A 12,129-nucleotide genomic window follows, 5' to 3' on the forward strand; every position below is an offset into this window, starting at 1 on the left:
TGACTCACAGGGGGTTTTCAAGGGACTGATGCACACACAAAGCAACACATGGGGCTTCCTGGAAACAGAAATATAATTCACAGCCTGTGTAAGATTACGTTTTAGGTGAAAAACCCACAAATACCCCAAAATATGTTATTAATTAAAATCTGTCCTCACTACCTTAACAAGTGTCTGGGCTTTACCTTTGAAACTGGTCCCCTTATTTAAAAAAAGTTGGACATGCACACAGAAGTATTATCTTTTGAAGATATAGGAGTAGATTGAAGTAATGCTTCTTCAAGCCAAGGAATGCCAAAGGTTGTCATCAAACTACCAGAATGCTATGGCACGCATAGCAAATGAATACATCAGCTTTCAACAACAACATCAAAAATACAAGTCATGGTAGCAGGCAAAAAATATACTTTAAAGAGAAAAAGTTAGAAAAGGACTTGGACATGGCAAGCCAATCGTGATTTCTTGATGTTTCTTCTGTGTTTTCTGCCTAGAAAAACCCACTGCACTCACTGCTGGGTGGATCTATCTGAACCTCTTATGGCTCTGAGTGCCATCTGATGTATGAATCATTCTTTGCTCAAATAAACTCTCCTAAATTTGTCTAAAGTTTTTTTTTTTTATTCTGCTTTAAGTTCTGGGATACATGTGAGAACATGAAGGTTTGTTAAATAGGTATACATGTGCCATGGTGGTTTGCTGCACCCATCAACCCATCATCTAGGTTTTAAGCCCCACATGCATTAGGTTATTTGTCCTAATGCTCTCCCTCCCCTTTCCTCCCACCCCTCAACAGTCCCCGGTGTGTGATGTTCCCCTCCCTGTGTCCATCTGTTCTCATTATTCAACTTCCATTTATGAGTGAGAACATGCAGTGCTTGGTTTTCTGTTCCTGTGTCAGTTTGCTGAGAATGATGGTTTCCAGTTTCATCCATGTCCCTGCAAAGGACATGAACGCATCCATTTTTATGGCTGCATAGTATTCCATGGTGTATATATGCCACATTTTGTTTATCCACTATATCATTGGTGGGCATTTGGGTTGGTTCCAAGTCTTTGCCATTGTAAATAGTGCTGTAATAAACATACGTGTGCATGTGTCTTTATAGTAGAATGATTTATAATCCTTTGGGTATGTACCCAGTAATGGGATTGCTGGGTCAAATGGTATTTCTGGTTCTAGATCCTTGAGGAACTGCCACACTGTCTTCCACAATGGTTGAACTAATTTACACCCCACCAACAGTGTAAAAGTGTTCCTATTTCTCCACAGCCTCACCAGCATCTGTTGTTTCCTGACTTTTTAATGATCGCCTCTAACTGGCCTGAGATGGTGTTATTTCTGTGGTCTCCGTTCTGTTCCACTGGTCTATATATCTGTTTTGATACCAATACCATGCTGTTTTGGTTACTGTAGCCTTGTAGTATAGTTTGAAGTCAGGTAGCGTTTTGCCTCCTGCTTTGTTCTTTTTGCTTAGGATTGTCTTGGCTATATGGGCTCTTTTTTGGTTCCATATGAAATTTAAAGTAGTTTTTCCATTTCTGTGAAGAAAGTCAATTGTAGCTTGATGGGAATAGCATTGAATCTATAAATTACTTTGAGCAGTATGGCCATTTTGATGATATTGATTCTTCCTATTCATGAGCATGGAATTTTTTCCATTTGTTTGTGTCCTCTCTTATTTCCTTGAGCAGTGGTTTGTACTTCTCCTTGAAGAGGTCCTTCATGTCCCTTGTAAGTTGTATTTGTAGGTATTTTATTCTCTTTGTAGCAGTTGTGAATGGGAGTTCACTCATGATTTGGCTGTCTATTATTCATATATAGAAATGCTTGTGATTTTTGCACATTGATATTGTATCTTGAGACTGCTGAATTTGCTGATCAGCTTAAGGAGTTTTTGGGCTGAGATGATTGAAGTTTCTAAATTCACAATTACGTCATCTGAAAACAGAGACAATTTGACTTCCTCTCTTCCTATTTCAATATGCTTTATTTCTTTCTCTTGCCTGACTGCCCTGGTCAGAACTTCTAATACTATATTGAATAGGAGTGATCAGAGAGGGCATCTTTGTCTTGTGCTGATTTTCAAAGGGAATGCATCCATCTTTTGCCCATTCAGTATGATATTGGCTATGGGTTTGTTATAAATAGCTCTTATTATTTTGAGATATGTTCCATCAATACATAGTTTATAGAGAGTTTTTAGCATGAAGGGGTGTTGAATTTTATCGAAGGCCTTTTCTGCATCTATTGAGATAATCGTGGTTTTTGTCAGTGGTTCTGTTTATGTGATGGATTGTGTTTATTGATTTGCATATGTTGAACCAAACTTGCATCCCAGGGATGAAGCCAACTTGATCATGGTGGATAATTTTTTTGATGTGCTGCTGGATTCAGTTTGCCGGTATTTTATTGAGGATTTTCACATCAGTGTTCATCAGGGATATTGGCCTGAAATTTTCTTTTTTTGTTGTTGTGTCTCTGCTAGGTTATGATATCAGGGTGATGCCTCGTAAAATGAGTTAGGGAAGTGTCCCTCTTTTTCTGTTGTTTGGAATAGTTTCAGAAGGAACTGTACCAGCTCGTCTTTGTACCTCTGGTAGAATTCAGCTGTGAATCCATCTGTTCCTGGGCTTTTTTTTTTTTTTTTTTGGTTGGTAGGCCATTAATTACTGCCTGAATTTCAGAACTTGTTGTTCTATTCAGGGATTCGACTTCTTGGTATAGTCTTGGAGGGTGTATGTGTCTAGGAATTTATCCATTTCTTCTAGATTTTCTATTTTATTTGCATAGAGATGTTTATAGTATTCTTTGATGGTAGTTTGTATTTGTGTTGGATCAGTGGTGATATTCCCTGTAACATTTTTTATTATGTCTATTTGATTATTCTCTCTTTTCTTCTTTATTAGCCTAGCTGGTGGTCTATTTTGTTAGTCTTTTCAAAAAACCAGCTCCTGGTTTCATTGTTTTTTTGAAAGCTTTTTTGTTTCTCTATTTCCTTCAGTTCTGCTCTGATTTTAGTTATTTCTTGTCTTCTGCTAACTTTTGAATTTGTTTGCTCTTGCTTCTCTAGTTCTTTTAATTTCAATGTTAGGGTGTTGATTTTAGATCTTTCCTGCTTTCTGATGTGGCCATTTAGTGCTATAAATTTCCCTCTAAACACTGCTTTAGCTATGTCCCAGAAATTCTGGTACATTGTGTCTTTGTTCTCATTGGTTTCAAATAACTTATTTATTTCTGCATTAATTTTTTTATTTACCTAGTAGTCATTCAGGAGCAGGTTGTTCAGTTTCCATGTAGTTGTGTGGTGCTGAGTGAGTTTCTTAATCCTGAGTTCTAATTTGATTGCACTGTGGTCTGAGAAACTGTTATGATTTCCATTGTTTTGCCTTTGCTGAGGAATGTTTCATTTCCAATTATGTGGTCACCTTTAGAATAAGTGCTATGTGGTGCTGAGAAGAATGTATATTCTGTTGATGTAGAGAGTTCTGTAGACATCTATTAGGTTTGCCTCGTCCAGAGCTGAGTTCAAGTCCTGAATATGCCTGTTAATTTTCTGCCTCATTGATAAAGTTTTTCTTTTAACAGTTTTGTGTTGGAAGTAAGATTTGAAGAACACCTAGTGGCCCCCTGGAACAAGGAATGCCCAAGTGTAGATACCTATCAGGGCCCATTGCTCTCACACTGCAACTGAAGGTTCTGGGTAAAATTCCTCTTGGATTCAAGCTCTGCAAATTTGTGCTTTGAACTCTAACTTTGAGCAATTTGTTGACTGGACTGGGCTCAGAATTGGAATGGATCTGGTAAAGAAACCAGACTGGGTCCAGTAGGAGGTCTCTGGTAGGTAAGATTCCTGGAAGACGGCATATCATGTGTTTTTTTGAATCCAAGGGCTGTAGAAGTCTTCCATCTGGGACTGCAGCCTATTTTATGTATAAGAACCATGGACCCAGAACCTCTGTTTTTCTAGAAAAATGAGTGAACCTGACCAAAGGTAACTTCGAGTTACAAAGGCCACAGTGGGGAAACTTTTTACAAAGGACAAAGAGGTGCACGCCTTTATAGTACACCAGCTATGGGGGACTGAGAAGACCTCCTTGTAGCTATTTTGAACCCCAAAGGAGTTGCCTGAAAACTAAAGGACCATGTGTCCCAAGAAGTTTACCTGTATTTTAAATAGTCAGGCCTTTGCATAAGAAATTTTTCATTTCTATACCAGTCATCTGATCAACCTGGACTGTCTACCTACTAGAGAAAGCCCCCAAGGGCTACACTCCCTGGGCAATAATCAACCAATGCCCCAGAGGAAAATAATAAAGGAAGTTTCAAATCAAATGTGAAAAATCCCCATTCCTGAACCTATCCAACTGACAGTTGTGAATCATTTTTAGAAAAACATTTGTAAGAATGAGTCTTTTCTGTTTCTCTATTTCATCCTGCTTCTCCCATGGGAAGCCCGCAGTCAACTGAAACACCTCTTATCAAACTTCCTGCTAAACACATGCTCTGCCAACTCTTTCTTGTCGTGATCTTTGCTATGCCCCAAAACTCCTTCTAGGGGAGTGGGGGGGGAAATATTGCTCAGTCTTGCAAGCTTGAAAACAAAACAGGACAGAAAAGTTGGACCAGTCTGTGATTATAAAGCAAGATTAGAAGTATCCACGCTGGGTCAGGCACAGAAAATATTTGTCCTAGTCTTCAGGAGTTCCACCCACTTTGTATTTTAGTTAAGAGACAGAAGGTGGGTTGGAAAACCACTGATCTAGAGAATAAATCTCCAAAATACAAGTTTTTGGCATAAAAACTATTTTCACCTGCTTATTTTGAGGACTTTTTGTAAGAGAAATTTACATCCATAAAGGGAATCTCCATTTGTAAGAAGGTCTATCTCTCTGGACAGAGAACACTGGACACTCTTACAATGAAGAAAGCGTTGGCTTAAATCTACAAAAGGCCTTGCCGTGAAAGGGCTTTTCCTAGCCATCTTGCCTTAATTGGGTCTTAACATCTTTCTTTCTTGGTTTAGGCAAATTAAAGCATTTAAGCTGGAAGTCCAAGCTCTGTGCTTTTGGGATATAAATTTTCTACACTAGAGTCTAATAGGTGTCTATTTAAAATGCAAGTTTAGGGTAGATAACTCATCAGAAGTAGAAGAAAGAAAAATAAGATATTTGGAAACTGAGCAAATAAAAAAACTTTAATGATCTTTTTCACAAATATTAGTAAGAAGCTTTAGCCATTTAAGTGGCATTAGCCAAAAACAATTTAGATCCAGACATTCTTTAATAAATCGGTGAGATTTGTATTACTGTACCAGGCACATGGCTAAACATTTGTAATGTTTCTGTTACACGTCTATCTATATCTGGATGTGTGTATATATGTGCAATATTTTTCTACTGCCTTATAGTATTTCCAAAATAACACAGTGTTCAAACAAGATGGATGTCTAGTTGTAGGCAAGCAGGTGATTTTTCTACTTTGCTTCTATGTCTGGCCCATAAAAGCTTGTTCATGCTGCTGGACAGAGCTGTCTGAATTTCTTCTGATCTGTAGTGAGATCCAATAATGAATCATTCTTTGATCAAATAAAGTCTGCTAAGTTTAATTTGTCTTAAGTTTTTGTATTAAGACTCATTTTCCTCATTTGAAAAATGAAATGATAAAACATATATCTCCTAAATTTCTGACAGATTTTTCTATTCATTTTTCATTTTGAAATGATCATATTTAGTGAGATCCATTACTCATTCATGCTCTTGGTCTGTGACTGGTTGTGGAACAAATAGATTTGGAGGAAGATGAGAAGCATGATGATTGTCTCCATTAAGCCAATAATTTTCTGAGAGTCTATGTGCAATACAGAAACAGGCTGCTATAACTGGGAAGTAAACTGAGTATATGCACTTAACTGCTGTCATGTGGCATACTGACTAGGCAAAGTGTTGAAGTAACACAATTTATTATTTTCCGAGTTTACTTAAATGTCTGGGTTTTGTACTTTATCAAAGATTATTTTATGAAATGTGAAAATATAAATCCTTTTTTCACTGTTTATTCTCCTCAATCCCTTAATGAAAATCTCTATTTCTCATGCTCATCACTTCCTCATAGACTCTGAGTTCAGTTGGCACGTACTCCATATTCTGCTTTCTGTTTCAGTGGGTAACAAACAGTTTAACCCAGAGGAGGCAGCATCCTCCTGAGACCAGTGTCCCCCAGGCTTCCTTCTGGAGGCCAATCTCCTCCAGACTGTGGCAGCCCAGTCTCTGTGGGAAATTAGCAGAGAAGATTTTCTCCTTGATATGTTATACATCAGGTTTTCTCCATCACTGAGTTTGCATGTTAAATTGGGTCACTTCTTCTGGTGAGACACAGAGGAAAATTTCAGAACTGTTTCTTTATCATCATTGGTCCGACAGTGAATACATATTGAGAAGCTACATGTTATTTAATCAAGGTATTGCTGGTCTTGTATTTCTCAGATATTTACCCAATAAGGAAATTGAATTTGTCTGCATGAGATTTATGTAAGCAATCATTTCAAATTTTTTATGAGAAAAAAATCAAGACGTTTGCTTAAAGTGATTGTTCTCTTAGTAATTATGTTTCATATTTTTCCAATGAAACAAGCAAACAAAATAGTGCATTCAGTTTGCTTGAATTTTTATCATTTTAATCAGTTTTGGAGAGATCTATCTTTAGCTTGAGACTAGAGTGGAAGCAGCTCATGGTGCAGTGTGTATTGGTTTTGTTCCTCAATATCGCTCTTTTCCTTGATATAAGTGGGATCAAGGGCAGCTCTTCAGCATCAGGACACTCAGAACTACACTGAAGTAAAAAGGCTTCATATAGATTAGATACAAATGCTCTCAGAGGTGGGGCAGCAGAGGCCATCTTGTTGAGTGTAGTTTTGCATTTCAGTAAATTGAAATTAAAATGTATTTGTAGGTTCCCCAACTTAAAACATCTTAGCTGTGTCAGTACGTGACAAGAATTCAGGTCTCTTTCAATCTCATTACTCATCATACCACATGTGTGAATTTAAAATAGACTTGGAAGCAGGAAACCTTTATACATATTTAATTCAATATACTTTACAGTCAAAAATAATATATTCAAAATCTGCAACTTATATTTATCAATGACACACATATGTATGTGAAAGTGTATTGTGTCTTTTTAACCAATGTGCTAACTACTAAGTTTTTGTTAATAAATGCACGTCAATTTGACTAATATTTTGAATAGGTGTATTGTATATATGCTTATATATCATAATGATAATACATGTTTGTTTGCATCTCTATAAATTTGTCCTCAACTTCAAATTATAGACAATTTTCAAGGAAAATATTTATTTAATATCTTTTCAATAAACAGTAACTATATATACACTATACACAACTATATATACATATATACATATGTGTATATACACATATGTACATATATATGTATACATATACACACATGTATATATACATACACACATATACATATATACACACAAATTGCACTATATGTACAACTACATATAATGTATATGTATGTGTATATATGTGTATATATATACACAGAAACTATATATAAATTATATGATGCTTTTCCTTTAGCAGCACAGAAATGTGAGTGTTAGAATCAAGGAAAGAGCATTATTATTTTCTCGTTCTCTAGATAATACATTATGAGGAATTGGCCATGTGGCAATTGTGTAGAATTTTACATCTACCGATGGCAAGCTAACCCAGGAGATAGTATACTCCTGTACACTGCTGATTCTGCTGGAAGGGTGGGTAACCTTTTGCCTTGTTTTACGGGACAACTGCAATTCTTGGTTGTTTGGTTGAGACACTTTAAATACAAACCAATTAACAACCATTTTATTACTTGTTTCATTGAATTCTATTAAAAAGTCAGAACAAAAACCCAGTTTTAAGTTACTCTGCATTGTTAAATAGTATTATAATGGATGTCAAAATATGCAGAATGTAATCACCTGAGTCCCCATTACTTTTTTATTAATGTTTAATCATATTTTTGAGATTATTTAATATGTGAGGTATTTTATTGAATCTATAATGTCAAAGAAAACTGGAAAAAAGGGAGCTTTTTTCACTGAATTTTACAAGCAATTTAAAAATATAAAATATAAAAGCAATTCATAACACAAGTATTTCAGTTGCTTCTTTGACATTAATGTATAAAAATAATATTAAAGATATGAAATATCCAAAATCTAGAAAGAGTATAACAAATGATTATTAAGAACGAGTACTTAGGCTTATCATTTACTCATATTTTTGTTTGCTTTAATGATTTTAACTATTAAAATATTACAGATATAATTACTGTTCAATTTTTTTCACCTTATTTTTTCCCTCCCCTGCCCCATTTATTGGTATTTGTATTCATTCCAGTAACTGTTTTATACAAGCTTGTATGTGTGTGTGTGTGTGTGTGTATATGTATGTGTGTTTATAAATAATGCACTGCACAATTTGAATGTTTAAATGCATATGATTGGGAACATATTTTGTGTAATAGTTTGTGCATTTTTTTTCAAGACTATGTTGAAACGTTCAGTATTGGTGTAGGTGGAGTATCCCATTCAGTTTAACTTCTAGAGAGTGTTCCATTCTGGGGTAAAGTAGGGTATATAATCCATTTTCTTAGTGATGGTAATTAGGGGTTTAAACATGGAGCAAACATCCTCACATATGTCATTTTTTAAAACTCAAGTATACATTTGTGAGAAGGAACATTGCTGCATCAAACTTGTACATCTTCAGTTGTGTTAAAAATTTCCAGTTGACCCTCCAAAGTAGGTAGACTGCTTACACGACAAACTAAGCAGCAGCAAAGAGCTTCATCCCTTCACCTGTTTCTCAAGACTTTACTTGCCAGGCATATGTTTTCTAAAGCAATGGACACAAAATAGCATCATGTTAAAGTTTTAATTTGCATTTCCATAACTAGTAAAGTTGAACGTATTTTGAATTGTTATTAGGTCATTAGCTTTTCAGTTTTCTGAGCTCTTGTTCACATACTTTGTTTTTTATGCTAATGTGTTTTTATAGTTTGTCATTTATCGGGGATAGTGTTCCTTTGTCATTTTCATTGCAAATATGTATTGCTCGTCACTTGACTTTGTGTGGGAGTGCAATTCTTTTTTTTTCTTTTCTTTTCTTTTTGAGATGGAGTTAACACCTTTGTTGCCCAGGCAGGAGTGCAGTGGCGTGATCTCAGCTCACTGCCACCTCCGCCTCCCAGGTTCAAGCGATTCTCCTGCTTCAACCTCCCGAGTAACTGGGATTACAGGCATGTGCCACCAGGCTAGGCTATTTTGTATTTTTAGTAGAGACAGGATTTCGGCATGTTGGTCAGGCTGGTCTTGAACTCCTCACCTCAGGTGATCCACCTGCCTCAACCTCCCAAAGTGCTGGGATTACAAGAGTTCGCCACCGCGCCTGGCCAAGAGTGCAATTCTTTTCAATTACTTGTTTTAATGATACAATGAAATGCTTCAAAGTGACTGTATCATTTATAGCATTTGGACAAAAGATTATCTTCAAATTTTTTCATTAAACATAGGTTCTACCTGTCCTATAAAAAATAACATTTCACATTATCTTTAAAATTTATCATAAAACATAGGTTCTACCTGTCTTATAAATAACATTTCACATTTGCCTGGTAGCAAGGGATAGCATTTATGTGCTTAATAGAGTTTATCATTAATGAAATAAGGCAACTAAACCTTAGATGATCAGCAACCTGATTTTAAAATCACTTGTTTAAAATTGGCTCTAGTTTGAAAAAAATAAGTTGTTTTGAGTGAGAACATTTGTCATGTGAACAGAATCTAACACACGACTTTGATGCAGAAAAGCTTATTTTAAACATATAGATAATACTAGTGAAAATAAGCAAAATATGATAATATATAGAAAAAATTTGTTTGTGAACTTATGTTAGTCAAAGTTATTTTCTATGAAAAAAACTTAGAATGCAGAGGTTAGCAACACATCCGGGAAATGAAGTGACTTGATTTAAATGCTGGTTCAGGTGCTGGCTCTTTCAGTGCATTGGGCAAGTTATTTGATCTTGTTATGCCTCCGTTTTATCTTCAGAATAAGAATAATAACAGCATATTTTAATTTATCACACAATTATGAATATTAATTGAGCCAAGGTGTGTCCTGTAGAGACAATAGCATCTGGCACAGAGAAGATGCAATGCAAGGGTAATGGCATTGTTAGTGTAACTATTGTCACGTCTTGCATATTGACACAAAATAAATTTCCCTCTCTCCAAACCAGAGCTATTAACGATGGTTTTAAAATCATATTCCATACTCTTTCCATGTCTTAAATAGTAAATCCTCATTTTAAAGTGGCTTACCACCCAATTTATTCAGCAAATAACTAAAGAGTTGACTCTGCCCAGCATGTATAACCACAGTCAAAACTACAAATTTTTGTACTAAAAAATCACCCAGAAACTTGTATGAAAAGCAAATTATTGGTTTTATCCCACAAATTTTTATTTAGTATATTTGCCTTGAGACTTGAAATTTTGCATATTTAATAAACACACTAGTTTATTTGATGAGAAAAGTCTTAACTTCAAGATTGAGAAGTTCCGTGTAATAGAAAAACAGTATTAATCAAATGCTTTTGGAAACTGGTTACTCATAGTCTTAGGCATATATTTTTTATGATCTTTTCATGTTAAAAATCTCCCACCATCGTATTTGTTTAAGCAGGGTGGAAGATGTCCAGTGGATTGAATTTGACTTAGGAGGATATTACTCCTACCATACTGTGTTCACTTTTTGTCTCATTTAAAACTATTGTATATTTTCTCTCAACAATCAGAACACGGATTTCCGTGCCAAATGGACAATCTCACAAAAGTGACAGAATTCTTGCTGATGGAGTTTTCTGGTATCTGGGAGCTGCAGGTGCTACACGGTGGGCTGTTTCTGCTGATTTATCTGGCAGCCCTGGTGGGGAACCTGCTCATCATCACGGTTCTCACTCTTGATCAGCATCTTCACACACCCATGTACTTCTTCCTGAAGAACCTCTCCGTTTTGGATCTGTGCTACATCTCAGTCACCGTGCCTAAATCCATCCATAACTCCCTGACTCACAGAAGCTCCATCTCTTATCTTGGCTGTGTGGCTCAAGTCTATTTTTTCTTTGCCTTTGCATCTGCTGAGCTGGCCTTCCTCACTGTCATGTCCTATGACCGCTATGTTGCCATTTGCCACCCCCTCCAATACAGAGCCGTGATGACATCAGGAAGGTGCTATCAGATGGCAGTCACCACCTGGCTAAGCTGCTTGTCCTATGCAGCCGTCCACACTGGCAACATGTTTTGGGAGCACCTTTCCAGATCCAACGTGATCCACCAGTTCTTCTGTGACATCCCTCACGTGTTGGCCCTGGGTTCCTGTGAGGTTTTCTCTGTAGAGTTTTTGACCCTGGCCCTGAGCTCATGCTTGGTTCTGGGATGCTTTATTCTCATGGTGATCTCCTATTTCCAAATCTTCTCAACGGTGCTCAGAATCCCTTCAGGACAGAGTAGAGCAAAAGCCTTCTCCACCTGCTCCCCCCAGCTCATTGTCATCATGCTCTTTCTTACCACAGGGCTCTTCGCTGCCTTAGGACCAATTGCAAAAACTCTGTCCATTCAGGATTTGGTGATTGCTCTGACATACACAGTTTTGCCTCCCTTCCTCAATCCCATCATATATAGTCTTAGGAATAAGGAGATTAAAAGAGCCATGTGGAGACTATTTGTGAAGATATATTTTCCGCAAAAGTAGAACGTCCTGGTCTTACTATAGAAGATCTGCAACAAAAACCCAAAAAAGCATAAATACTTTATGACCAAAAAAGATGAAAAAACTGTTGATGAAATGATGAAAAATCTTGAAAATAAAAACTGTTGAATGGGAGAAAGATAATATTTGAACTACTGTATGTAGATAGAAATGCAAATGTTTCTTCAAAAAGTAAAAGTATAAAAGTACATTCATAAAATATTTCAAAGTTGTGTAACTGCAGCTTGTTGTGGTCTATTCCTTCCAGTTCCACACATGTTCAAACTGGTTTAAATA

At 36.3% G+C, this 12,129-nt stretch overlaps 1 protein-coding gene across 1 annotated transcript; it reads left to right on the plus strand.

Moving 5' to 3' along the window:
- Positions 1-10,899: 10,899 nt before the first annotated feature.
- On the plus strand, positions 10,900-11,927 carry OR14I1 (olfactory receptor family 14 subfamily I member 1). The gene has a single exon (XM_055233889.2). The coding sequence runs from the start codon at positions 10,900-10,902 to the stop codon at positions 11,833-11,835; it is 936 nt and encodes a 311-aa protein (XP_055089864.1). The 3' UTR covers positions 11,836-11,927.
- The last annotated feature ends 202 nt before the right edge of the window (positions 11,928-12,129 follow it).

Source organism: Symphalangus syndactylus, chromosome 19, assembly GCF_028878055.3.
Source record: "Symphalangus syndactylus isolate Jambi chromosome 19, NHGRI_mSymSyn1-v2.1_pri, whole genome shotgun sequence".
NCBI classification, from domain to species: domain Eukaryota; kingdom Metazoa; phylum Chordata; class Mammalia; order Primates; family Hylobatidae; genus Symphalangus; species Symphalangus syndactylus.

Bases quoted from the DNA above. Each gene is read 5' to 3' on its own strand.
- OR14I1 (XM_055233889.2), top strand. From the start codon at position 10,900: ATGGACAATCTCACAAAAGTGACAGAATTCTTGCTGATGGAGTTTTCT.